This window comes from Clarias gariepinus, chromosome 28 (assembly GCF_024256425.1).
Source record: "Clarias gariepinus isolate MV-2021 ecotype Netherlands chromosome 28, CGAR_prim_01v2, whole genome shotgun sequence".
Lineage (NCBI taxonomy): Eukaryota > Metazoa > Chordata > Actinopteri > Siluriformes > Clariidae > Clarias > Clarias gariepinus.
Genome location: NC_071127.1, coordinates 16,587,754 through 16,614,097, shown reverse-complemented (window position 1 = coordinate 16,614,097; position 26,344 = coordinate 16,587,754). Strand labels below are relative to the sequence as shown.

Below are 26,344 nucleotides of genomic sequence, written 5' to 3'. Positions count from 1 at the left end.
AAAAGAGAAAATATCCAATAAGGGCAGTTCTCTGGAAGCGAATGGTCAGAGGAGAATGTCTAGACTGGTTCGGGCCGATAGGATGGCAAGAGTTACTCAAATAACATCTTGTTTCAACCAAGCTATGCTGAAGATCATTCCTGAACACAACACATTGAACAGTGAAATGTGTTTAAGCAGCAGATAACCACGCCAGTGCTGCTACTGTCAGCTAAGAACAGGAAACTGTGGCTATGTAAACTCTAGAGACTGCCGTGCACATGAAATCCCAGGAGATTAGCGGTTTCTGAAATACTCAACCCAGTCCACCTGTTACTGTCTAGAATAATAGGTAGACTTTATTACATTATATTTTTGGATATTTTGTTATTTGACATTTCATTCTGTAGCACTATTTTTTCTCTCTTTATAGTCTCGTTCTAAAATACTTTTTTTAAATGAAATGCTATGTAAAGTTGGAAATAGATTATTATTATTTTTATATATATAATGTTATGTATAGGGTCACAGAGGCACCTTTTCCTGGAGAACGGGATATACACACAAAAAGATCCTTTCGAATGTCTTAAGGTTTTTGTTTAGTAAAATGTCACTCAATTTTTACTCCCTTTTAACATTAACTCTTTAGACTTGATCTAAATAAATATGGGTCACTAATGTCACCACTAACTGAAATCTGAAGAAATCTTTATTTACACATCAGTGTTAAATCATACACTACAGTGCGCTTAAAGCTTACAGTAAATGGCTTAAGTCATGGAAAAAGTAGAACTCAAGCAAGTCTGGAATTTATTTCATTATATGTTGTCTGTCGGGTCAGAATTTATTTATTTTTTGTTTTTCTTCATCGGGCCTCAAAGAAGCAAAACAATCACTTCATTACCAACACTATGAAACGTATGTCTAAACAAAACAAATAAACAAACATACAGATCGTGTACAGGCATCATATACTACAATTTAAGGGGAGAAAAAGTTGCTATTTGTAGAATAGACAAGATTTCTTCTTTGATCATAAGGAAAAAAATTACAGTAATGGGCCGAGGTTTAGAAGAACGCACGCCACTGGTGAACTTTTTGAAATTCTCACTAAGTTTATTATCAAAAGAGGGTTATGTTCACACAGATAAAGAGAGAGAGAGAGACACAAAGGTGCCATGCTAGACTTGAAAGTTACATTATCGATATAAGAGGCAGTCATGTGTACTGGAAACAGGACAGACAGAGCTGGATAGAAACTAACACAGTCGAACTAAACTAACTTCGGCGATAAAAAGACTGAAAAAATTGAGTGTAGTCGTAGAAGTAAGTAAGGTGGTTAGGTCACCGACAGCGAAACTGTATGTCGATTGAGGGATCAAAGTGAAAAGTGAAGTGAAAGAAAGCAATTTATTCCCTTCACTCATGCCACTGACAACATTTGGTGGTTTGTGTTTTTTTTTTTTCATTTTTTTTTTTTTTTTTTAGAAGCAGTGTTGTACTGATACTCCTCCCAATATCACCTCCCCCGCCCTGCCCCCTCCCAAATCAGGTCTCTAAACAATTAGCAATTAAACAAAATGAATAAACTCAATTCCTCTTTGCTTTATTAAAATGCAATTCCATTGTGCCGAAGCTGTTTATGTTTAGCGAGAAAAAAACAACAAAAAACAAGAAAAAACAAAACAAAAACAAAGAAAAATTAAATGCCACCTACAAGACAATTTACCCCTTCCACCTCCGCCCCCCTCCCCCCTCCCCCAAAACCCTCGGTCATAATACAGCCTTTATAATAATGGTTCCTCCCGCACCGCACGCCCCTCTCGTTTTTCGCCGCTGTCCCCCCGCCCGTGCGTGCTCTTGATTTAGACGAAATCTCGGCGGTGGTAGGCATCTGGGTCGCAGTATTTGGTCACAACCACTCTGTTGGCGAACTTCCTCCCCGTCAAGGCCTGCATGGCCTTCTGGGAGTCGTAGACTGTTGTGAACTCCACGAAGATCTGTAAAAAACAAAAAAAAAAAAAAAAAAAAAAAACACATAGAAGACGGCATCGTTAAACGGTGTCTCAAAGCAAGAACGTGTCGACCACAGCAGTGCTTCTCAATGCGAAGCACTGGTGGTTTAAATGATAAGTTTTGTAACCTGTAACAGTGAGCTAAAAAGAAAGGAAGAATGTGTGACCCTAGGGATATGACCGCTTCCATGAAATTTTTTTAAGCTTTAATGACTTATTTTATCTGAAAATCAGTAGATGTTAACGGCTGTAAAAGCTGCAGCACACACACTAGAACACTTTTGTGTCTGGCCATTAGATGGTGATAATGGCTCCCTATTCTCTCACACAAAAAAAAAAAATGTATGGTACGAATCGCAGTGTTTTTTATTTTTATTTGATGGCTATTCCTTACTTGTAGAACTTGACACATAAAACGTTTGGCCATGGTTTAAACAACAACAGCATGTTCCTAAGTCGGATTTGTTCTTAAGTCCGACGGAATGAACTGAGAAACCCCCACACTGCCCTTATGTGGCCAAAATGAACGGTGCAAAGCGAATGCAACTAATCCTTTTACCTTTCCAGTTCCAGGCACCTCCAGGCCGTCGACGGGGCGTGGGATCTCGATGCTCTTGACCTGCCCATACTTGGAGCACTCGTCCCTGACGTCCTCTATGATCTCTTCGTACTCATCGTCATCGATGAGTTCCTCTGGAGCCACCATGTTCATCAGGCACAGAACCTCGGTGGGAATTCCGCCCATTTGATTCATAGAGCTGTTCATCAGGCCTGGGACCTGCAGCGTCACCGGGGTCTCGTTTATGCTTGTCTGGAATTCAGGGACAAGAGTTGACAAAATGAAAGTTGTACATCCAGTCGGGGCTCTTTGGGATTTCTAACACATGGAGAAAAAATTTGAATAGAGAGACAAGGTTGTCTTCTTACCAGAGTGGCGTTCTTGGCCCCTACACTCGCTCTCTGGACCAGAAGCTTCTTATCTCCTAACTGCATCCCATTTAGTCCTGCAATAGCCTGAAATTCACACACACACCACTGATTAAAGTGACCCGAACACATTAAACTAATTAGACTCATCGATTTGGACGTTCTTGCATTAACTCACCTGATCGTTAAGGTTGACATCGACATATTCGCAGAAGGCGTAGCCTTTGGAAAGACCTGTGGCGCTGTCCTTCACCAGGTTGAACGCCTTTAAAGGCCCAAAGGACGTCAACAGCTCTTTTACCTAAAATAGAAAAAAGGTAAAAAGCCACGATTAATTCTTATTCATTAAAAAAATAATAATAATAATAGAGGATTATTTAGGACAATTTGTGTATATAAACTCACCTGGTCATCACTGAGATAGTTAGGGAGGCCTCCAATGAAAAGCTTATGAGCAGAGTCAGGGACTACAGTCGACACGACTCCTGGAAACACAACGTCTAGACACGTCAAATTCAAAAGAGCAGCTTGTGACGTATATGTAACTGGAAGGTGAATACTCTGATTGGGCGGTAAACCCACCTGGCACATAGACGCTGGGATTCTCGCTCATGCCCGGTAACGGCTGGTAATCGTGTGGCCGACGGATCTTCAGACTCTGGCCTTGGAATATGATGCCGTCAAACGCCATTGCTTGTGTGGTCTCGTCCACTGAACGCAACTGAAGCAGGAAGCAAAGAGAAATTATTTACTGTGCTCAAAAAAGTGATTGTTTACAACCCTGTAAATTTCCTTGTAAAAGTCATACATCTGTATAAATAAACTGTTTAAATGTATATCATGAGAATCATGAAAACTTTTAATGAAACCCGGTGTCACCTAAGTCAGGTGCATCAATGCTCATAAAAGGTCATGGATTATTCAGTGAAACAGAGGAACTGCTGAAAAAAAAAAAAATCACTTTACTCCAAATAAAAGGTCTTTGAGTGTTATAATTTTATTGTTTTTCTGAGAGCACACAAGACTTTCATGAACAGAGTTCTGTCTTCAAAACCATTTTCAATGTTTTTTCCTGTGTGTAAGTTTAAAAGCCACACGTTAATGTAACATTTACATCGGCCACATTATAAAACCCATCGTGTGCTCTATGTAAACGTGAAATTTGGTAAAATTCGAAATTTACACAAATTCAAGAAAAAGCCTGAAGCACTGCAGGTCTTCAGACCCCACAGTGTTAAAAGTAATCATCGTCCCAGGAGCTGACATGTGTTAAAGTTCTTCACTTTGCATTTTTGTTTCTCTCCCTGGCCTCAGTGAACACTCTTTCTGTGTAAGGAATCTGAATGTAAAGGTGTGAACAGCCGAGACATCAATACGAGTGGGGACGGGTGCTTTATTTGCATTTGAATATTGTCCGATATTGTAAAGCACACACAGTAACAATACAACAACAAACAGAACGAATAGCGAATTAAGAGGCCCTGATTATACTGCTTAAATATTAATTTAGTACAACAAAATTAAAACAAAACAAAACACAGAAACAAACAGAGCTGGTGGACGGGCTACTGCTCACTTCAGCCAAAAAATCATTATACATACTTCAGTAAAAGTAATAGTGTGACGTATATTATATCATTATATACATCTATATAATGTATAGCAATAAATTTGGTAATAAAGTTTCTTTTCCTTGAGTGTGTATAATTTTTTTTGTCTAACTCTATACAATTTTTTTCAAGAGGTCTTTGCTTTTAAATTAAGATGAAGGTGGCGCTAAAACAGAAGAAATGAAAGCAGAGGCGTTTCATACTTTTATTAAAATTGTGGTCTCATCTCTCATTCTCGTTAAGTGTTTGAAATCACACATCCGGTTAAATGAGACAGGGTAAAACGTGTGAACAGGATCTGGAATGGTCTCTGCCTGGGTGTAAAGCTTCAGTGTGATTCCAATAGCAGATATGAATCTGGATAACGTTGTGGATTCTCTGCAATCATGTTTTGCCTTAGCGTTTCAAATGCTACGCCGTTGCTAACCGCTCAGTGAGAGCGCACAGAAGCCATGGCAAGCCACAATTTTTTCCTTGCAAAGATCATGAAAGTGATCTCTGGGCTTAAGAGTGTATGCGAGAGAAAAATAATCATCCTACCTCAAGGAAGGCGAAGTTCTTATCCTGGTTAATCTGGACAGCAAGGACGGGGTTTCCTGGCGCCTGGACCAGACCGCCTAGTCTCATCTGAGCATTGAAGAAGTCCATCATCGACTCCTGGTGATTAGAAGGGTGAAGCGTTAATGTTAACTGTTTAACTCATGGTATGATTTAAACACCAAGACAAATTAGAAGAAAATGGTTTGGGAAAAAAAAAAAATTGTGTGGTCTATAGTGATCGTGATTTCCAGCTGGGGTTGGGGAAGAAAAAAGAAAAGAAAAAAAAAAAAAAACCAGGGGACATAAGGTCCGAGGCAAGTTTTGCAAGATCTTGCAAATGTTTTGCGAGATCTCACGAACAAATGTGACTCCAGCGTCACTGATTTTGTACAGCAGGTGGCGGTCATGCCAAACCTGATCCGTGACCAAGAAGAGGAGAGTTACCAAAAAAAAAAAAAAGGTGGCTGACAACCGTTAAAGAATAAAAGAAGCAGCAGCAAACTGGGAAAGATAAAACTCAAATTAGAGTTACAGATTTTAAGAGAATTACTGATTGTTGCTTTCAGCTTGGACTAAAATATAATGACAGTTTGTACTCGGAGCTCGCCCTTTCCATATTTTTGTGCTAAAAGATTGATCCGGAAGTGCGAGTCATATGGCCTCGTTTTGTTGTAGTGTCATATACCTCTGTGATGCCGAACGGGATGTTGCCCACATAGAGCCTTCGAGCCTGACGGGTCATCTGGCTTCCTACTACCGGCACCGGAGTGGGTGTAACAGCCAGTCCGTCTGGAGTCATAGTGGGCAGCAGCGCTGTGGCAGGAATCTGACCGGCAGCTGAAACGTGAAGATTCAGAGAGGTTGAATGAGGAGGATGATGAGAGAACACAACACATTCTATTTAACACATGGTGACAAACTAGTGAAGAGGAAACTATTGAAGAACGTAACACAAAGGGGGAAAAAATGAAGAAAGAAAAATAAAATCATTCAAATGTCACAAATATCAGATATAGTTAGTAACCGCTGTACTCAGAAATTAAAACAGATAATACTTTTTTTGTTGTTCTTTAACAAAAGATGAATTCTCAAGGCTGGATTAGGAAGCTTAGCGTTTGACTCACCCTGCATGGCCTTGTACTGCATCGGTGTGATGTGCTCAAAGCCCGGTGGAGGGACGTCCCAGTACTTTTTGATTTTCTTCTTCTTCTCCCTCGGAGGGGAACGACTAAAATCAAAAGGCAGGGTTTAGGTGGACGTATTTACAGCATACAGAGTCAGGACATTAATTAATTAATGGAAAACATGGAACTAAAAAAAAAAAGAATTTTCTCTTTTCGAATTCTGTGACACGAAAGTTATTTCACACATTATTTTAGGACAAGTTAGTCGCTCAGGATTACCCTACACTTGCACCACTGTCTTAAAGACAACACATTCACACGTTCTTTAGTTTAACCACCACATTAGAAATGACACAGGAGCGAGTTTGACACTCTTAACCCTGCAGCATGAATCATAAATCTGTCAATATTATAACTGAATACAGCAAAATACCTTTTAATTAAATGTACTTAAAATATATTTTTTTCCTTTTAATCACAAAAAGGTCTAGTTTTTCTACAACTGACATTTTTGTCCAGCTTCAAGGCCCGACTTTGTTCCCTTTACCCATGTTTAGTTTTCATGATAAAAACATGTTTCAATTCAAGTTCCTTTTAATTTATAATTTATAAACTTTATGAATTGAAGCCTATGAAACGACATGGATGACCAAAAGGCTGCATCCGATGCACAGAGCAGCAAAGCCATACTAGGGGGTTGTCCTAGGTTGGTCCAAATTTTCTTTCCTAACATAATTGCAGCCAATTCCCACCTGACATTAACTTACTCCCGGCGACACAGCTACAACTTTGGGGGGTTATGACACGTTTCCACTGAGACTTGCTTGTCTACTTGGGTTTGAACCCCTGAACTTCTAAGCTACCGGTGCCCCCAAAACACAGCAAAGGGAGACACAGGGGATTAAATCCTGCACCCCAGACCCTTAAGCTGCATCTCTTACATTCATACTGAACTTGTGTTGAGCCTGAGGTAAGAGTCGCACAAATTCTGATTTGATCGAACGAAATTGCAGTAGAAAGATCAGCCGTGCACGTGGTTAGCGTCTCACCTGCGTCTATGCCTGCGATCTTTGCTGCTGCTGCGTCGCTCGCGGCTCCTCCTTTCCCTGCTCCTCCTCTTCCTCTCGCGACTGCGACTACGCGAGCCGCTCCGGCGCCTGTGCCTGTTCTCTTTGTCCCGCTCTAGAGAGAGGCAACAGAGCAAGCGGGATTCAGACAGAACGAAGACGACGGCACACAAACACACCTAGCTGAAGGCAGGCCGGAGGAAATATAATGCTGTGGAGGACAGAAGAACCGACAGAAGCAGCAGCAAGGAGGAAAGAAAGTAAAAGAGAGAAAGAAGAAAAAAAACAAAGAAAGACAAAGAAGCCCTGCCTCTGAGCCCTAGACTAGAGAAGTTTTAAATCTGTGCAGGGAAAAGAAAATCTGGCAAAGAATACATTTTTTTTTTTTTTTTTTTTTTAAACGAATGAAATAAGAAGAAAACAGAAAAGGTTAAAAAGGTTATTATTATTGTATTTGTGTTACTGAGCACTGGATAAGTGAGCCTGCGAACTGATACCCACCATGGCCGTTAACGCCGTCACCTGTATTGAAAGAGAACGAGAGTGAGAATCAGAGGGTGCCATTACTTTCTCTCTTCTTTTTTTTTTTTATTAAACAAAACATCGACAGGTCACGGCTGCGCTGACTTGGTGTCGTGACTTAAAAAAAATAATAACAGAAAAATTAAAATAAACAGCACAGTCCTGAAAACAGCATTGAATTAAATATTTCGTAAGATTTCTACACACAAAATTTTCTTCATGATGTTTTTTTTTTAACACTGTGTTGGTAAAAATATAAAAAGGGCTGTTTTTAGATGAACCTAGAAATACGAGGGACATTCAAGTCAAACCAGGACTTTTGATTGTGCAGAATAACTGAACACTTTTATTTCTCTATATTATAATCTTCTGTTACACTAATGCACTTATCTCAGAGTTTCACTAGTGCTTGGATACCATGAAGTTTCTGAAGCTTTCTCAGTACTCCAGGGACATGATCGATGCCGGGGTTTCTTTAAAATGTTTTCTCCGTTCAAATGTTTTACCACAACTAAGAGTCTCATCACCGTTATGTGATTGAGCTCTACTACAAATTACATCATTTCCCGGTTTGACCTGAACGCTCGTACAAGTTTTGCTGAATAGTTTTTTTTTTTCTTATTTGATAAATTCAGGGAACGCTACAGAAGTCCAGAAAGGCCACACAGGTAGTAAAGTCTAGATAACGACTTGTGATTTAAATAAAAAAAATAAACTTGAGAAAGTTGGTTTCCCAAAATTATGACTAGGTTTTGACTCAACTATCACATGGTAACTACAGAGATGTCCAAGGCACTCTCAGGTGACAGAAATTAGTCCGGATTAACAAATAGACAGGGAGAAAAACGCACCTCCTAAATTTAGAAATAATTTCGTCACAAACTTCACACAGTTCTGCCAATTTAGGATTAAAACCCATGACTTTGAAGCAGTAAAAACTTTTACTTAAAAGTAAAACTAACAACGCTGTTACTGTGTCACCATCCTCCTTTTATACAAATGCTTAAACAGAAGGCGAGCATTATTTCTGTATTACAGAACGGTTGAAAGTAGTCCTGGCTGTAATACAAACGACAGTTCTCTTTGGTTAATTATTAACATGCTCTTTCAGATACGCAATTTTTTTCTACAGGAACAGCTCGTACACTGGGATCTATAGACTGCACGCACCTCCTTATTTCAGACTAATCTATACATATAATAAAACTTAAATCAGCGTGTCTGTACACTGAAGATATTTGTGAAAATAGGGGGGGGGTGCAAGATAAAGTAATGGAACACATCAAGGTAGTTTTTGGAATTTCTGTCTGTTCGTGCATGCATCACATAAAAACTACTGAATTAATTTTAATGTGGTTCTCACAGGTATATTTGCCTGAGCTTGGGGTAACACAGGCTTTGTTTCATTGGAATTGGCCAACGGGGAGAGATGATATGCTACTTTAAAATTTTTATGGAAAACGTCCTTGTATCAAAAAAAAAAATAATAACACCTTAAAAAAAATCATTAGTTCATCTCAAAATTCAACAGATGGCACTGGACATTAATTTACATCTAACAAATACCATTAAAAACGGTCCGTGTGTTCGGGTCTGAGAAAAGACAAAGGGGTTTGATTGAGTCAATGCTCTGAATGCTATTGCAAAAACTTTACAAGTTTCTTAACAATAAAAATTGAATACTGACACTGCAGGGAAGTGGGTCAGGTTATTATTAATAGCGTTATTATTAACGATGAATGGGTTTCTGAATGTTAAGACGTTCAAATACCAGCTAAGAAAACAAAATGGCAGAGAGAGGGAGGGGGGAGTGGGCAAATCAATTCAGTTATGAATTGCGATTCTTTTGTGTGGCACTCCATGTACCGCCACAATGACTTCTTAAAAACGTGTCAGTTTCTTCATAATCCTACAGGTGGCGCACTCTGTACTATTAACACATTCTCATCCTGTGTGGTAGGAATGTGAATTATTTGCCAAGTTTGTTTAAAAATCATTATTATGGAGGAGAAGAGAGATGCGTGCAGCTCAGTAAGTTAGTTTGTATTGTTTAAACGCTCCACTCAGTTTCTAAATGAGAAAAAAATGAGGTTATAAAGAATGGGCTACATTTAATTAACGATTAAACTTTCTTAAAAGAATAAATTTGTTTGAAAAACGAGGAAAAATATATCAAGACATTCAGAAAATCGTGATACATATTGAATGATTTTTTTTTTATCAAATCGGCATCAATGTATCGTGATGCAATATATCGTTCCCGATTATTAAATTACATTAATTTCTGGAAAAACCATCACGTTGCTATATCGTCTGAACTTTAATTAAAATGTGTCTGCGTCTCTTAACATCCCTTTCTTTGGGGAACCTTGCTTCTCTTTCCTAAAAGGGGTATGCTGAAAAATACGTTGGGAAAATAACATACAAGTAGGAGAAATTAAAATGTAAGGCCTTTCAGGACTTCTGTACAACCTTGTGGGTCTCACGGGGTAATTTAATTAAGGTGCGTCCACAGAGATCAGCACGAATGCTGCGTGTGGGTAAGTAAAGATTATAACAAGGACAATGCAACTGATTTGGAAACGAATCAAAACAATATATTGGAGCAATCACACTTATTTTAAGATAAACATAAAAATTACATAAACATTATTAAGAATCTATTTAAATAAAAGTCTGTATTTTTGGTCAGAACTTGCTCTTTTAACGACATCTTTACGTTTCATACATCGGAGGAACCAAAACCAGTCTCAAATTTTTCTGTCTGTCAGAATTTAATGAAATTTTGGCAGATACTTTGTGGTTTGTTTGTTTTTTTACTGGTATTTATTAATACGTTAAGGCAGGAGAGTTCTGTTGAACAGAAAGACAGACAGACATGGACTTCAACCTATAATAATAATAATAATATCAGCTTTTTAAACCTTTTTTAGAACTTTTTCTACAAACTCATGTAATGGGTTAGAACCCTTTAAAACAAGGTTTGATCTTGCGAATAAGCCGATTAGATGAATCGGTTCCGTCTGAGCGAATCGACTCACCATTCGACTCAGCGCAAAGATTCGAACTCGTGTGTTTTAGCCTAGCATTAACGTCGTATTTTTCACGCTTTCCCCTCAGCGCGTCGGGGAAGGAGAAAGCCAGTGAAAAATCAACGCTAATCCAGTGCTGATGAAGGAATCTAAAAGATGATACACACCTTGCTTGTTTTCGGTCAGTTGTCTCTCAAACTCGTCAAACTCCGACATTTTGAATTCGCAGCGGATGAATGGAGCGCGTGAACCCCCTTGTGAGAGAAAGCGTTTAAGCCCACCACGTTATCTTACTTCAAAAACGAGATGTCTCTGTCTGTTATGAAACATTCGGGTGAAACAAAAAGAGAAACCCTGGGTTTAATTAAAGCCGCATGTACCAAGCAAGATGCGCGGAGAACTTCATTTAAGTCGCGGTTTATTAGCCTGTTTTTGCTAGGCTAACAAGCTAACTGGCTAACCTCGCGCACAAACAATCTCGCGCGCCTCACAGCTAAACTCCGCTGCGTGGAAATGTCGCAGCGGCTCTTCCTACACGCTTAGAATGAAAGATAAAGTACAAGTTCGTCCGTATAAAGGTTTTCTGCGGCACTTTAGCGGACCCTCCGCACTACCAGCCAGGCGACGGACTCAACCTAGCTCTAGTTTACCAGCAGCTCCGTTTCTCCGCTCGCGCAGCCGGAAGTGAACTGTTGACTGGATCCAAGATGGCGGCTCCGTGCGCACTTGTGCACTGCGCATCCGCGAGAGCGCCTTTGTTTCGTGCACTACTTAGTGCGCTTGCTCAGGAAGTTGCGGGCTTTTGTGGTTCGCCCAGCGTCTCACGTTCGCACGACGTCAGAGCCGGGCGCCATCTAGAGGCGCGGAGGAATATTACAGCTTATTTTCACGAATAAAGCTGCCTATAGCTTCTCTTAGATGATATAAAAAAAAAAGATAAAAGGGTTTGTATATACAGTACATTAATCAGAACTCGATTTTTCCATTGATATCTTTTCATCGTTTCATACACTGGAAGACCAGAATCCGGTCTCAGAAAAAATGTCAGTCTGTATGTCTGTCCGGCCAGATTATGTCACAGTATCACGCAAAACCGTCTGGACAGATTTTAATGAAACTTTTTGCAGTACTTAGATATCTGCCTGATGTTTAACTTGCGCCAGAAATAAAAATTGAAATGTTGAGGGGAAGTGAAGTTATGTGCTGGATTTAATAAGCTACTAACAAGCTACTTGCTCAATGTAAACAAAATAAGTTTAAGTGATTTTTAACATGCTGGCATCGGTTTCAATCAAAACTTCTTCTTTATCCGATCTACTTTTTTCGATTTCTTATCTGTGATTCAGTCTCAGATTACCGAACGGGGAGTGTATTAATGAAAGAAGTTCAATTTAGCGTAAAACAAGACAAGTTAAACATAACCTTTTCTATATCCTCTTTTTTCCATTGATTGTAATAAGATGAAATGACAGTAGATTCAAAATCTTATGGTGAACTAGGTAACTTTTTAGGTAAATGTCCTCAGAGGAGGAGAACAACCTTTGTCCCCAGGGCTTTTCAACTCCCATCAACTCAGTAACCAACATTCTCCACACTATAATCCACATTATACACCTCTTTTACCACCAACCCACACACCTTGAAATAGACTCATGGACTCTCATAATGACAGTCACAGTCTGTGAAGAACATTAATATAATGATCTGGACTCTGAGACAATAACTCCAATGCTTCTGCAACATACCGGTGTTTACACACTGCGCAACTTACTTTAAGTTTGACTTATTAATATACTGAGCAAAAAAAAGTCCCTTTTTCAGGACTGTGTATTTGAACGATAATGTTGTAAAAATCCAAATAACTTTACAGATCTTCATTGTAAAGGGTTTAAACAATGTTTTCCATGCATGTTCAATTAACCATAATCGATTAATTAACATGCACCTGTGGAATGGTCATTAAGACCTTAACAGCTTACAGAAAGTAGGCATTTAAGGTCACAGTTCTAAAAACGCAGGACACTAAAGAGACTTGTCTACCGACTGTGAAAAACACCCAAAGAAAGATGCCCAGGGTCCCTGCTCATCTGCGTGAACGTGCATTAGGCATGCTGCAGGGAGGCATGAGGACTGCTGATGTGGCTAGGGCGAAAAATCGCCATGTCCGCACTGTGAGACGCCTAAGACACTAACAGACTTATTCCATTTATTATCATTCCAACCGTTGTATTTTACTTGGTATTTGGACTGATGTTTTTTTTTAACTACTCTGCATGCCATGAATTGCCCCATAGGGATAAATAAAGTTTTTTAATTGAATTGAATTTGTACGATTTCCTAATAATTAGCCACCAATCTAGTTGAAAGCACTACCATATAATCACACCAAACAAAATTTTGTGAAAAGTGTGCGGACGTGCATCGTCATGCGAGATCACGACACACCTGGATATCAGTCCTCAGCGCTTAATCCTAAATTCAGGCTTCAGCTCTTCAATAAGCGTCTCACTGTAACGAGCGCTGTCGATTGTGGAACATTTTTCCCGATAATGTTTCCCAGGAAACTGTAAGCATTGATGAATTTTTTTTTTCAGCTGGTAGTTGGTCTCATCTGACCAGAGCGCCTTCTTCCACGTTTTCCCCCAATGGGACCTCTTATGGCTTTCTTCTTGCTTTTACTGTTCCACGAAAGCCAGGTTTGTGGAGTGCACGACTAATAGTTGTCCTGTGAACAGATTGTCCCATCTAAGCTGTGGATCTCTGCAGCCCTTCCAGAGTCACCATGGACCTCTGGGCTGCTTCTCTGATTAATGCTCTCAGTTTAGGTGGATGACCATGGCTGGGTGAGTTTGAGGTTGTTGCTGTACTCTTTCCATTTTCGGGTGATGGACTGATGAGCGCTCGGTGAGATGTTCAAAACACTTGGGATATTTTTTATAATCTAACCCTGCTAACTTCTAACAAACCTTTGAGGGCTTCATGGAACGGCTGTATTTATACTTAGATTAAATTACACACTCTATTTACTAATGAGGTGACTTTTAAAGGCAGATGGTTCCATTGGATTTCAGTTACACAAATGCACACCAAATGTTAAAAACCATTTATCATTTTCCATCCACTTCACTATGATGTGCCACTTTTTGTTGAAAACACATTTACGTTTGTGGTTGTAACGTGACAAAAAGTTGGAAAAGTTCAAGACAAGGTCCAGACAAGGGGTACGAATACTTTTGCAAGGCGCTGTAAGTCATGACAAAGTATCTTACAGAATATGTTTCCCCCCAATGTCACCAGAGGGGCTCCTTATGAATGAATAAATGGACAAAAAAATCTAATTTTCAACAGTTTCTGGAAGACATGCCTAGTCACGTGACTAGAGATCATTATAATATGTACTAGTTGAAAACTCCAGTCCATCTTAAGTCCTGAATGTAATACATCAAGCTTTTATCCATCACAGCACCACTTTTGGAGTTGCCTCGACCCTGTCACAGTGTTCTGGCTGATCTTTGTATTTGTGCTGCCTTTTAGTCAAATTCTGTCCCAGGAAACGTCTCACTAAAATATTGACGCGCTAGCCATATTTAAATCATGATTTTTCACGAATCATGATTTTAGGCTGCAGTCGAATCCTTTTTTAAAAATAACATTATGAAGTTTATGATCTTACTCACATTTGGTTATTTACTGTATTGTGTGCATTCTTCTTCCTCTTCTTCTTCTTATTATTAGTGGTGATAATAGGGGCTAAGAGGAAATGTGGAGCCGGGGAATGGGGTGCTATTACTTTTCTAAAGAATCAGACAGATGGTTTTCCCAAAATTCTCAACATCTTTGTCTGATTTGGTCCACACATGTACGCAGCCCCCATAACTTTACACACATGTATATGACGAAACGTTTAGTCGAGTCCTCTGACCAGTCGTGTGAAAAGCTGACCTCAGTAGACATGAGGATTAGTGAGATCGCCTTCTCTCCTGCATCCCCAGACTCATTCTATCATCAAGAGGCCTAACAATCACTAATCGTTGACAAAACGATTTCTCTGGGGACTCCGGTTTCCTTCCACAGTCCAAAGATATGCAGATTAGGCTAACTGGCGTTCCCAAATTGTCCGTAGTGTGTGAATGAGCGTGTGTATACAGTATGTGTGTGCCCTGTGATGGATTGGGAGCCTGTCCCTCCTCATGCCCGAAGTCTCCTAGGATAGGCTCCAGGTCCCCCGCGACCCTGTATACAGAATAAGCAGTATGAAACAAGATCAATAATATTAATAATAATGAATACATTCATTAATATTAATATTCCATAGACGATTAACGTGTGGCACGGTGGCTTAGTGGTTAGCCCTGTCGACTCGCACCTTCAGGTTCCTTTAGTGTTCGTGTCTCGCCTTGGGGTCTGTTCATGGAGTTTCTTGATGGGTTTCCTCCCACATTCCAAAGAATTTAACGAAATCCTGATTACAATTTGAAGTCTTATCATTTTAGCGCTCGATGCACCCGTCCTGCTTCCAAAAGGATCAATTTATTGTCAAGCAAAAAAAAAATAGTTAAGCAGATTGGGTTAGGAACCGTCCAAAACATTATCACAACCGGGGAGAATAGCCTAAATCATAAATGTTGCGTCATAAAAAAGGGGAAGACAGAGCCATGTTTAATAGTAAAAGTAGAAAAATATGCTAAAAAGCATAAAGATTGGACTTTGGAGTGATGGAGAAAGGTCATGTGATCTGCTGAGTCCAGATTGATCCTATTTCAGAGAGATGGGCGTGTCAGGGTAAAGCGATGCACCCATCATGCATATACTGTAGTGTCCACTGCACAAGCCTCGGGAGGCAGTGTTACGATCTGGGGTTGTTTCAGCTGCTCAGGGGGCAATAAAATGAAGTCAGCTGACGACCTGAATGTACTGAATAATCTCAGGAGTATCTCAGGAGTAATCTCCCCTGATGGCACAGACATATTCCAGGAAAGAGTGCTTCTTGGAGCACTCAAAGCGGACACCATATAATCGAATCTGCACTGCACTCAAAGCTAAACGAACGCATTTGCAAAAATATAAGTGTGTGTAACTTTTGATTGGTTAGGCATCCTATCTATCTTTGCTTTTCTTTTTCCTCATTTAGGCTACATCATAAAAAAATTGGAACCCAATACCAAAAATGATGTTATATATTATTTCCTGAGAAGTAAATTAGTACCTTAAATGAACATACAAGTTTTATTCTCCTCCAGAGAAACAGACAGACAGAAATTAGACGCCTCAAAAAAAAGAAAAAAAAGAAATGCACCACAGAACCGTGACGATAGCAATTAATGACGACATCACAGACCTGGGATTTATTACACAGTGTATTTAGACCTCAATATTATAATAAGGCAGACAGGTGAGGACTGTGGTGAGTTAGCAGGCTACATCCCTGAGTATAACGACGACTATAAATCACTACAGAAAGTATCTTTGGACTGAGCTCTAGGTAATCGTACTCAGGTGTTTACAGGAAAGTGTACAGTTATATGAAGTCATATAGAGGAAAAAAAAATCCTTCTCACCATCTGAAAGTGAAAACAGTCTATTGATTTTTATATATATTTATATGAACTACACATGACTAAAGTGATGAAGTTTCTTAAAATAAATATCAGGGTAATGAACTCTGGTCATTTTTTTTTGTTCCCCCAAACTTAGAACAAGAATACACTTTAATCTCTTTTATCATAACCATAAATCAGGAGAGAGTTTACATGATTAAAGAAGCTACATTAAAGGTGTTAATGAACAGAGGAATAAGTGTTACATTCGCGAGGAAGTGAGGACGTTAGTTGTTCACCCCACCTACCAAAAAAAGATAAGTACAAAAATATACATATACAGTCTTTAAATACAGTGATTTTCTTTACAAGGTAATATATGAAATGTCGCTCTCAGCCGTTCCATCCCCCTTCTTTCTTTTCACTTGCCTCAAATATTTCCGCCTCGTCCAACACTTTGGTTGCCCCGACTCTGACTCCAACAACAAACCAACAAAAGGAGTGACCTCATGAATCTTAACCACGATTCCCAACACCAGCAACACTACTGGAACGTAATAATAACCAACAGCTGAGGTAGAAAAAAAAACAAACAAACAACAAAAAAAAAAAAACAGCACAGTTCTCACAAGTTCTTCCGTTACACCCTGCAGCATGTTTTCATGCGAGACAGTTTGTGCTGCGCTAGTTCCTGAATCTGTAGGAGATCGGCAGGAGAAGGTTGTTCTTCTTCAACGCTTGCACCTTGGCGTGAGCGGTCTCGTCGAGGGCCTTGTAGCAGCGCCGCGCGTAGTCCAAGAGCTTCTCCTTGGAGGAATCGAACTCACCAACATCTTCCACTTTCTCTGGAGCGACAAGGAGCAACTCGGCGATGGGAGTGGTGGAGGCTACGGTGTTCCGGTCCACCCCGTGAACCTGGAACGCTCTGGACATGCTCTTCAGCTTCTGGTAGGTCACGAGAATCTTCTTGTAGCGGAAAAGCACTCCGGCAGGGTCTTTGACTGGAGAAGAAGAAGAAAAAACAAAATACATTACTATCATTGTATAGTCTCTTTTGTAAAAAAATGTAAATAGTTCCCTGTTAACTTAAAATGTCAATTTGTCAATCTGACTTACGACCGTGCTAGTTCGTAAGTGGGGGACCCACTTATGAACTAGCACGGTCGTAAGTCGGATTTGTCCGACACGTGAGTCTTATACATATTTGACCATAATCGCGCCTAAAGAACTGAATCTCACAGTGGAATCTAACAGTGGCGTCTTTGTGCCTTTAAATCGCGAAACCATTTTGTCTCAGAGCTGTTTTTCACTGTATTGGACTGTGAACTCTGTCTTGTTGAGGATTTTCTGAAATCAAGACAGCTTTACAGGACAGACATTTTGTCTCTCGTGAAACTTCTGAGGCTGACTCCTTTCTCCTGCACCTCCACCACCAAGTTTGGACATTTTATACATTTACTTGCACACTGAACATATTATAAATTTTAGTATCTGCAGTGTGTGTTTTATACAATTTATTAGTAGTCGTAGTTTATACAAGTATCGCTCATCATGACTTAAGCCGCATGCGTTATTAACACTTCTGGATTATTTGTACTGTATATCATTTGACTGACAGTTTCGGGACTTGTTTTAATCTTTGGCTAGGGGAGGGGTAAGAATTGGCTCGCATTTCACGGGTAAGAGAGCATCTGGCCAATCCGAGAATCTACAAGACTAAATTCTTGTTACTAATCATAACACATAAGGTGGGATTTACCTAAAAAAAAAAGGTAAATTGTATCATATACTACCTCCGTGTAACAATCTTCCTTTCTCACCTCTCTGTCTCTCCATCCCACGCGCTATGCGGAACACTCTCGTCCTTTTTACGCGTGTCGGTCCGCCGTTCGACCTGCTTTTCGACCTGCTTTTTCTGCAGCTCTTGCTGTCGGAGTCGTCATCGTTCGACACAATCTCCTCCTCTTCGAGGTAGCCGTCCTCCTCTATGTACTCCTCTTCCTCTACAACGTCCTCCTCCTCTTCATCTAAAAAAAATATATATATATACATTTTAAATAAAAAACAGCCTTTTGATTAACTAACCTAATCACCAAGTGATTAACTAACCTTGGACGCTGTTCTTTTTCTTTTTTCTCTTTAGGGTCTGGCTGCGCGTCTGTCCAGAGCGAGTCATCATGGGTGTCGGAGATGGAGTTAAAGGCCTGCGATGGACAGTCTTCTGGGACACGGGTTGTTGTTGTTGGGAAACCTCCGGCTGAAGTTCTGGAGCTAATAAATAAATTAATCCACTATAAAGAAACCTTATCACAAATATTAAGTTTTTACAAATATTGCGTCACGTCATTTAAATCTTGAATATACTTGTAAGCCTATCCCACACAGGCACGCACACACACACACTTACTGTCCTGGTCGTCTCTCCCCACCTTTCTCCAACCCTCACCGTTCTTCTCCTGACTCTTGGTGGTGAAGATGAACCGGTCGAGCTGGCAGCGCAGGAAGTCTCGTTCCTCCTCGAGGTCCTCTATGCGCTTCTGCAGCCATGAGTTCTTTTCCAGAGAGATCTGCAGCTGGGCACGAAGGTTGGAAATCAGCAGGTACGGGTTGCAGGGAGCCGTCTGTCCTGATGGATTTTCTGTTTAAAGCGAAGTGGGGAAAAAGAAATAGAGGGGCGGGGGGGGGGGCATTATTTTTAAAATCTATGGAAAATTATTATTATTCGTTAAACATAATTAAAGATTAAGCGTCTTTAAAAGACATGCAGCACAAAGACTTTGCGTTTATCTGTTGTTTTTTTTCCCTTGAATAGCACCTAGTAGTTTGGGATCTTCTATTCACAAGTCAAAAACGCACATATTGTATTCCTTAAAAATCAGCGTTCAGGACAGAAATATCAGCTCTGCAGCAAGGGACATCCTGCAGTTCTGAGAAATGAAGCAAATGCAAAAGTGGCGAAACGTGCAGTTTCTTGAATTTCCACTAGGGGCTCCAAAAGTGAGTCAATCCACATAGAGCCAAGTTAAAATGTTCAACTTTACAAAAACAACTAAAACAAAACCAAAAAAAAAAAAAAACGGTTTCCCATTCCCATCCAAATTTTATGTAACTCATCAAATAAAATTGTAAGACTTAAAAATTATCCACACTTTGGTTATACTGAAACTCCTGTTGGCTGCACCGTCCTATCGGCGCTTTTTTCGTTCAAGTCTACCGTCTTCCCGGTCACTGCCGTGCAGGTGTGAACGTGTTACGTCAGTTCATTGTTCAGTGATTTTTTTGTTTGTTTTTTGCCGTCTGAGGGTGTACGTGGTGCTAAAACAACATTATTAGGAAAAAGGTTCAACAACCAACAGCTATCGTTACAGTGAGAGCTGAAGCCTGAACTTCAGACGACTGCTATTGGAGGGCTCTGACCTTTACCTGTTTGGTCCCCTGAAACATAAAGAAGCTTTAGATGGAGTCAGCTCCTGACAGATGGTGATATCCAGGGCTCCCCCACATTTGAGCTTCAAAAACCATTTATCAAACTTGTGTGTCCCAGTGGGTTTTGTCCATCTTTCTTTCTTTTTTTACTACATGCTCTAGAGGTAATCCCGTCTCAATCAACAGAGACGCTTTAAAAAAAACAACAACACCACCAAACCAAGCTGGATCAAATTCCAGGATCAGAATCAAGTAACACCATCATGTGCTGGTTTAAAAAAAATTCTAAATGTATACATAGAATAAGATTTCCTTGCTTGTTTCAAACCCTATGTTTTTTTTTTTTCAACTTTAATAAGGATGGGGAAAATTTAGAAAAGTTTTATACATCATAGCTCAAGCATGATCTCTTAAAATGAACAGCTTGCGTCTCATAACACCTGTGACTTATTTATTTACTGCAATCAAGACACAGAACAGAAGCCAAAACGTTAAGGGCGCACTAATCTTTATTAATGTTCTGTACAATGTTCTCTGTTAAGCTACTGACTTATTTATTTATTTATTTATTAATCATTAATAAATAAATAAATAAATAAATTTTTTAAATAAATTTTTTGCACTTTGCCACCTATATATAGTTTATATCTTCTTTACAAATTCAATCAAACCAATGGACTAAAACGAGGAATAAAACTTCAAGGTCGCAAACAGAACTCTTTGAGCTGATTGCTGAAGCATGGTGGTGGTATCACAAATACGAGATGTGGCTTTCAGCCCTTCGTTCACCATAAATATTATCACAAGTCCCAGTTTGACTTGAGCACCCCTCATCGATAACCACGTTTCAGGCGGATCTTTCACGCTACTAAGAAAACACTTTACCGTCAAACATGTGGTCGTTCTGGTTGTAGAACGCAGACTGGTCTGTGCTGTTGTCTTCGAATGGGATAGAGATTTCATAGCCGTCCTCGTTTTTCAGATCTGGCAAGAGAGTAGACCCGAGAAAAACAACAAAGCAAAATTAAACCAAATAAAGCAGCAAGCTTTGCTTATTTATTACATCCTGTGTTTCTACTAACTTTAATTAAAATATGTTACTTAAGTAGTAATCAAGAGCACAGTTATAGATTATATAGTCAAAAGTATGTGGACATCGTAAAATCAAGTTTAAAGCAAGTGAGATAAAACACGAGTCGTTAAAGCAAACATTTTCGCAGTGGTTAGAGGTAAGGGCGTGTAAAATACCTGAACTGAGAGCCCGGTAATACAGAGCAGCCAGAGTCCTTTTACATTCATTTACAGCCCAACAACATGCAAATGAACATTCACTAAAAACTGCTTAAAGATTGTTGTTTATATTCCATACAAATACAAAAAAATGTTCACAGCCATCAAAGTTCGATTTGTCCATGTAGTTACTGAAATTTTACATTATTGGAACGCTATGGAAATTCTAACACAGACATGAAATTCTGACCTCAACTTGAAGAAAATTTTATTGACTGCAACTTAGAGATGGGGAGGGGAACAAAAAAAAATTAATCAATTGAGTGATGTATCGTGATTCTTCTGTGTGACGATTCATGTGTCACCACACTGACTCCAAAAAAAACCAAACAATAAATGTATATTTTATAAATATATATATATATATATATATATATATATATATATATATTTATAAAATATACATTTATTGTTTGGTTTTTTTATATATATATATATATATATATATATATATATATACACATTACACACCCGCTACACCGGTGGCAGGCCAAACAGAATTTCTGTTTTATCAATTCCCATGCAAACCCCAGCCACTGGATGCCAGTGCCGGACCCAAGCACGAATAGACTGGGAGGGGTTGCATCTGGAAGGGCATCCGACGTAAAACCATGTGTTAAGTTTTTCTGAAGGTCGGACGGTCCGCTGTGCCGACCCCTTGACAGATCAACATTTTAACAGCTCAAATGCAAACGTTTCAATTCCTCTAAACCCTCTTAATTTTATTTGCCAAGTTTGATTAGAACCGTACCAAAGTCAGGAGAAAAATAAAGTAATAAAGAATCGGAGTGTTTATAACATTGTGATGCTTACAAAATCGCAATACAAATCGAACCGGCATTGGCGTGATCGTGATATCGTGAGGCCGTATTGTGTGCGGCCCCTCTGCTGATTCCCACCTACTCTAGTAGACAAGTGCAGCCATGCTTAAAACATTCTGACATCAGTTTGGGTGGGTAAGACCCACTCAAGTAAGTGTGACCACTAATTGTGTGAAATATCTAAATATTTACAACCGGAAGTGACGTTAGTGCCCTTATCTCCTGACAGTACGTGTTACCTGCTGAGTTCCGTGCACTTCTTTGTGATTCAGTCATTATTGCGGTCCGACATGGATCCTCTGGAAGCTCACAAACAACTACAAACAAACAAACAAACAAACACTCTGTGAGCAGTATATAACAAAAATGAGCTGAAACCATAGCAACTGCATATTTATCATCCAGGGACCAACAAATAGTTTTAATATACAGTGAAATATACAACGTATATATCTGAGATGTTCAGTAACTTAAAGCTAGTTAGCTAACCGCTAAGTCAATTAAACAAGCTGCAAGACCGCACGTGCTCACATTAATCATCACAGCATCAATTTAGCCAGACGCTACACATTTAACATGTTGTACTCGACTTACATTATTTTGTAATTTAGAATTATGTCAAAATAAACGCAATTTGCACTGTTTTACTCACTTTGTTCAACTTGTTTGCAAGTATAAACGCTAAGCGCCGGTGAATAAATCCGGGATGTTGTTGTTGTTGTTTGTTTGATGCCGCGCGCGAATTACAGACACTCTGTGACATTTAATTTGTTTTTAATCTTTGGTTGTGTGTTTTTGTTTTGTTTTAAAGAATTTCGTGAATTATACCACTATTTAACTTCTCTAATAAAGTCAACAATCAAAGAAAAAAAAAAAAAACGGACCGCCCTGGAGTCCTGAAGCGACTTCCGGTCATGCGCAGTAACGACTTGTCTTCGTAACCAGGCAACAAGGATTTCATATCCGACGTCTAAAAAGACCTTTCTGAATTAAATATTATTTTTAATCTGTTCATAAACCACATTATGTATATTTTTCCTGATATATATATATATGTTGTGAGAAAAGAAATAAAAAAATTATATACTACTTTTTAACACTTTGTGTGTATTTATGTCAATTATATATATATATATATATATATATATATATATATATATATGTATATAATTGACGCTTTTTTCCGCCTTTACATCCGTAAAGTTTAGTCTAAACTTGAAACCCGTGTAGAAAGACTTGTTTTCAAACTGTCGTTATGTACCTGGAATCCAGGTGAGACCATAAGGAAAGGTAAAACCGGAAGTGACGTAAAAGTTCGACGCACCCACGCAGGTTTAACGTCTCTTTCTCACGACACACCTGCGGAAAATAAAAACAAAACAAAAACGTCTAAGAATAAACTTTTTTTCTTGGCAAATTGTCGTAAATAGGTATGTATTTATATATCTTTATATTTTAAAAAGAATAACAACTAACTTGTATTAGTATTAGTTGACTAATATTCGTTGTAACAGCAAACTGGGTCTTACTCCTGTTCATTACATCATTATTCTTATTATTCTTATTATAATGATAATAACCAGTTATAATGCTCTGTCACTATTTTAGAGTGAAAAACTGACAAGTGTTTTGGAGAAAGTGTTGTGTAGAGTAGTTGTGTTCCAAGTGCTTCTTGTCTCTGCTGTTAGATTACAGTATCTGTTTGTGTTACCGCCGTGAGCAAAAAGTTTTGAGAAGGAGACAAATATTATTATATTTTCACAAAGTCTGCATTTGTATAATTACAAGCATTTATTGCCGATTACATTAAATTAATGCAAAGAGTCAGTATTTGCAGTGTTGACCCTTCATTCGCCCTGGCATGCTGTCAATCAACTTCCAAGACACATCCTGACTGATGGCAGCCCATTCTTGCATAATCAGTGCTTGTAGTTTAATGTTTTTGTTTGTCTCCTAGCGCGTTTCCTGGCCATGGACCCACAATTTTGATGTTTTGTTACCTGAGTCACTTAGTTATCACTTTTGCGAGGTGCTTCGTCATGCTGGAAAGCATGAAAAGGCATTGTTCGTTACCAAGCCGTTCCTAGGTGGTTGGGAGAAGTTGCTCTCGGAGGATGTTTTTGTACCATTCTTTAGTCATGGCTGTGTTGTTGACTGAGAAGCGACTCAACACATGAATGGTGCTTCCTATTTTAAAAAAAAATCAGAATTGGGGGCTGGCACTGCATCCAGTGGCTGAGGTTTGGGCATCAGGTAGGAATTGAACCCAGGCCTTCTGCAGACGAGAGACCTACCACTGAGCCACCAATGTCCAGCAAAAAGCTTGCAATGCCCTGGTTGAACACTGTCTCATTTAAACTAACCTTATACACGTGTCAGCCGTATGTTGCCTCGGATTCCAGGTTTGAGGTTTCTGCACCGTCTCCGTGGAGTCTGCCCGTTCTTCCCCATGCTTTCCTTGGCAAAAACTAGTTTAGTTATTATGTGATTTATATAATCATCAATAATTACCTTGTTAATCATTATATAGCATGCATTCAGAAAGTGGCCGTGTAGAGTAGGATATGTTCAATTATTTGTTTAATGAAATTCGTTATTATTTTCCCTCATCTCTCACAGTATCACAATGTCATTTTTTCATGGATAGACTTTCTGAACGTGTTCAAGTCAAAACGGGACTTTCATTTGTATAGATCACAGTTCTGAGAGGAAAAACTTCCCTTTACTTCTCTATATAATCCTCTGCTACATTAATGCACTTATCCCAGTGTTTCACTAGTGCTTTAATACCATCAAGGTAGAACGCTTTCTCAGTACATCCAGAACTATGACTAGACTGCCTGACTGATTCACGTCTGAAATGCTGGGCTCCCAGGAACTCCTTCAATGGCCCAAAAGTGTGGAAATGGCTTGGAGCTAGGTCAGCACTGTATAGTGGATGTAGCCATAACGCCCGGCCGAGTTCCTGTAACGCGCAAGACGTGTGGGTGAACGAATGTATGCACAGGTACCACAGACAGATGCGTCCGCAAGTTGGCGACATGTCGTCTGTCGATTTTCAAGGATGAGGAATTCCACTCACGGAATCATCAATCATCAATCATCACTGAAACAGCTTTAATGTTAAGCCCTAATGTTCTTTAAAATGCTTTTTATGCCTTTATTCATGAGAAAGTCACGGGTTCACTTGAACGCAGCTCGTACTTTGCAACCTTGTGTATCTGTAAGTGCCTGATACACTTGTTATGCTCATCAGATTCAACCCATCAGTATGGTCTGTTGCCCTGGCCTGGCCCACTGCAAGGTGGCGCTGGCGTTCGCGGTCATTTTTGACCTGGTGGGAGTGATGGTGCTGCTTGTGGGAGTCTTCGTTCCGCTGGAGGTGAAAGGCCGAGATTTTGGTGACTTGTTAGTCTACACGGGAGCTCTCCTGGTACTGATGTCTCTCGGCGGCTGGGTCATGTGGTACAGTGGCAACATCGAGGGCCTGACCGTGAGCAAGGAGATGGGCCACATCGGGAATGCAGTGGACCGCATCGCGCGCAGGCTCAGCCGCAAAATGCGCACCCATCGCAACCACCCGGGTCCCTGAAGTGGAAATTCTCAACAAGCTGCCTAAGTAAGATCATTTTATATGTGGGGAAATGTTCTGTGAAGTCAAATACAAGAAATCATAATTGTGTCTCTTTTGTCTTTTATTTCTTCACTTCATCCCTTGCAGGTTCCATGATGAGTCTGAAAGATACTATTATGCAACCGAACCCAAACAAGCAGGTCAAGAATTGAACATCATTCTGTTACGTGTGAATACTACGAATAGGAAAATAAGAAAATGCATTATATTTTGTTACATATGCATTCTGGCGCTGTCCCAAACGTCTCAGTACACTTAAACTTATTAAAAATGCCCTTGGCAAAAGAAGAACGTATCGAACCCTATCTCCTGGTTAGATCAGGGACCAGCTGTCGCATGTATTCATTTCCCATGATGGTTAAAGACTTTTCCCGCAACCCTATAGTTCAATTTCAACTACAGTAAAATTGTCTGTCTTTAACTCGTTGGTTAATTCAGACCTAATTGCATTTCAGTGTATGTTTTTCATTTTGAGCGTTTAATCATTTCTGTCTATCTTTAGCTGTACGGTTTGTAATATTGTAGTATGTGAAGATGCGGTAGACATCCTGTATATCAGAGTGATTTTAATGCTAAATGTAATTTTCAGTATTGGAGAGCTGCTCTGTTCGAGCACATGAGAGGAAAAGGATTTTTTTAAGGTCTTAAAAAATATATCTACAGTATTTGTTAATGTTGTGTTTTTTTATTTTTTATAAATGATTACCAGGTTGAAATTTTGGCTGTGTATGCCTTTTATTTTTGCAATACTCATTGATAATTTATTCATCTGTTAATTTGTTTTCTCTTTTCTAAATTGGTCACCTAGCAGATCCCCTCC

General features: G+C 39.4%; 2 protein-coding genes across 4 annotated transcripts; both read right to left on the bottom strand.

Moving 5' to 3' along the window:
• Nucleotides 1-670: 670 nt before the first annotated feature.
• u2af2b (U2 small nuclear RNA auxiliary factor 2b) lies at nucleotides 671-11,491 on the bottom strand. Of its 2 annotated transcripts, none has more exons than XM_053490065.1 (12): nucleotides 10,984-11,491; nucleotides 7,764-7,784; nucleotides 7,245-7,377; nucleotides 6,196-6,299; nucleotides 5,757-5,908; nucleotides 5,072-5,188; nucleotides 3,504-3,642; nucleotides 3,327-3,421; nucleotides 3,100-3,222; nucleotides 2,922-3,008; nucleotides 2,554-2,805; nucleotides 671-1,979 (listed from the first exon to the last, which is right to left on the bottom strand). In XM_053490065.1, the coding sequence occupies exons 1-12, from the start codon at nucleotides 11,030-11,032 to the stop codon at nucleotides 1,845-1,847; spliced, it is 1,407 nt and encodes a 468-aa protein (XP_053346040.1). In that variant the 5' UTR covers nucleotides 11,033-11,491; the 3' UTR covers nucleotides 671-1,844. The 2 variants fall into 2 exon arrangements, with proteins under 2 accessions (XP_053346040.1, XP_053346041.1); XM_053490066.1 differs by having other exon boundaries at nucleotides 3,327-3,406.
• Nucleotides 11,492-16,155: 4,664 nt separating this feature from the next.
• Nucleotides 16,156-22,788, bottom strand: ccdc106b (coiled-coil domain containing 106b). 2 transcript variants are annotated; one of them, XM_053490388.1, is made up of 7 exons: nucleotides 22,543-22,788; nucleotides 22,130-22,207; nucleotides 20,665-20,763; nucleotides 18,761-18,991; nucleotides 18,463-18,624; nucleotides 18,174-18,380; nucleotides 16,156-17,354 (listed from the first exon to the last, which is right to left on the bottom strand). In XM_053490388.1, exons 2-7 carry the CDS (start codon nucleotides 22,164-22,166, stop codon nucleotides 17,038-17,040), a joined length of 1,053 nt encoding a protein of 350 aa, XP_053346363.1. In that variant the 5' UTR covers nucleotides 22,167-22,207; nucleotides 22,543-22,788; the 3' UTR covers nucleotides 16,156-17,037. The 2 variants fall into 2 exon arrangements, with proteins under 2 accessions (XP_053346363.1, XP_053346364.1); XM_053490389.1 differs by having other exon boundaries at nucleotides 18,800-18,991.
• Nucleotides 22,789-26,344: the final 3,556 nt, after the last annotated feature.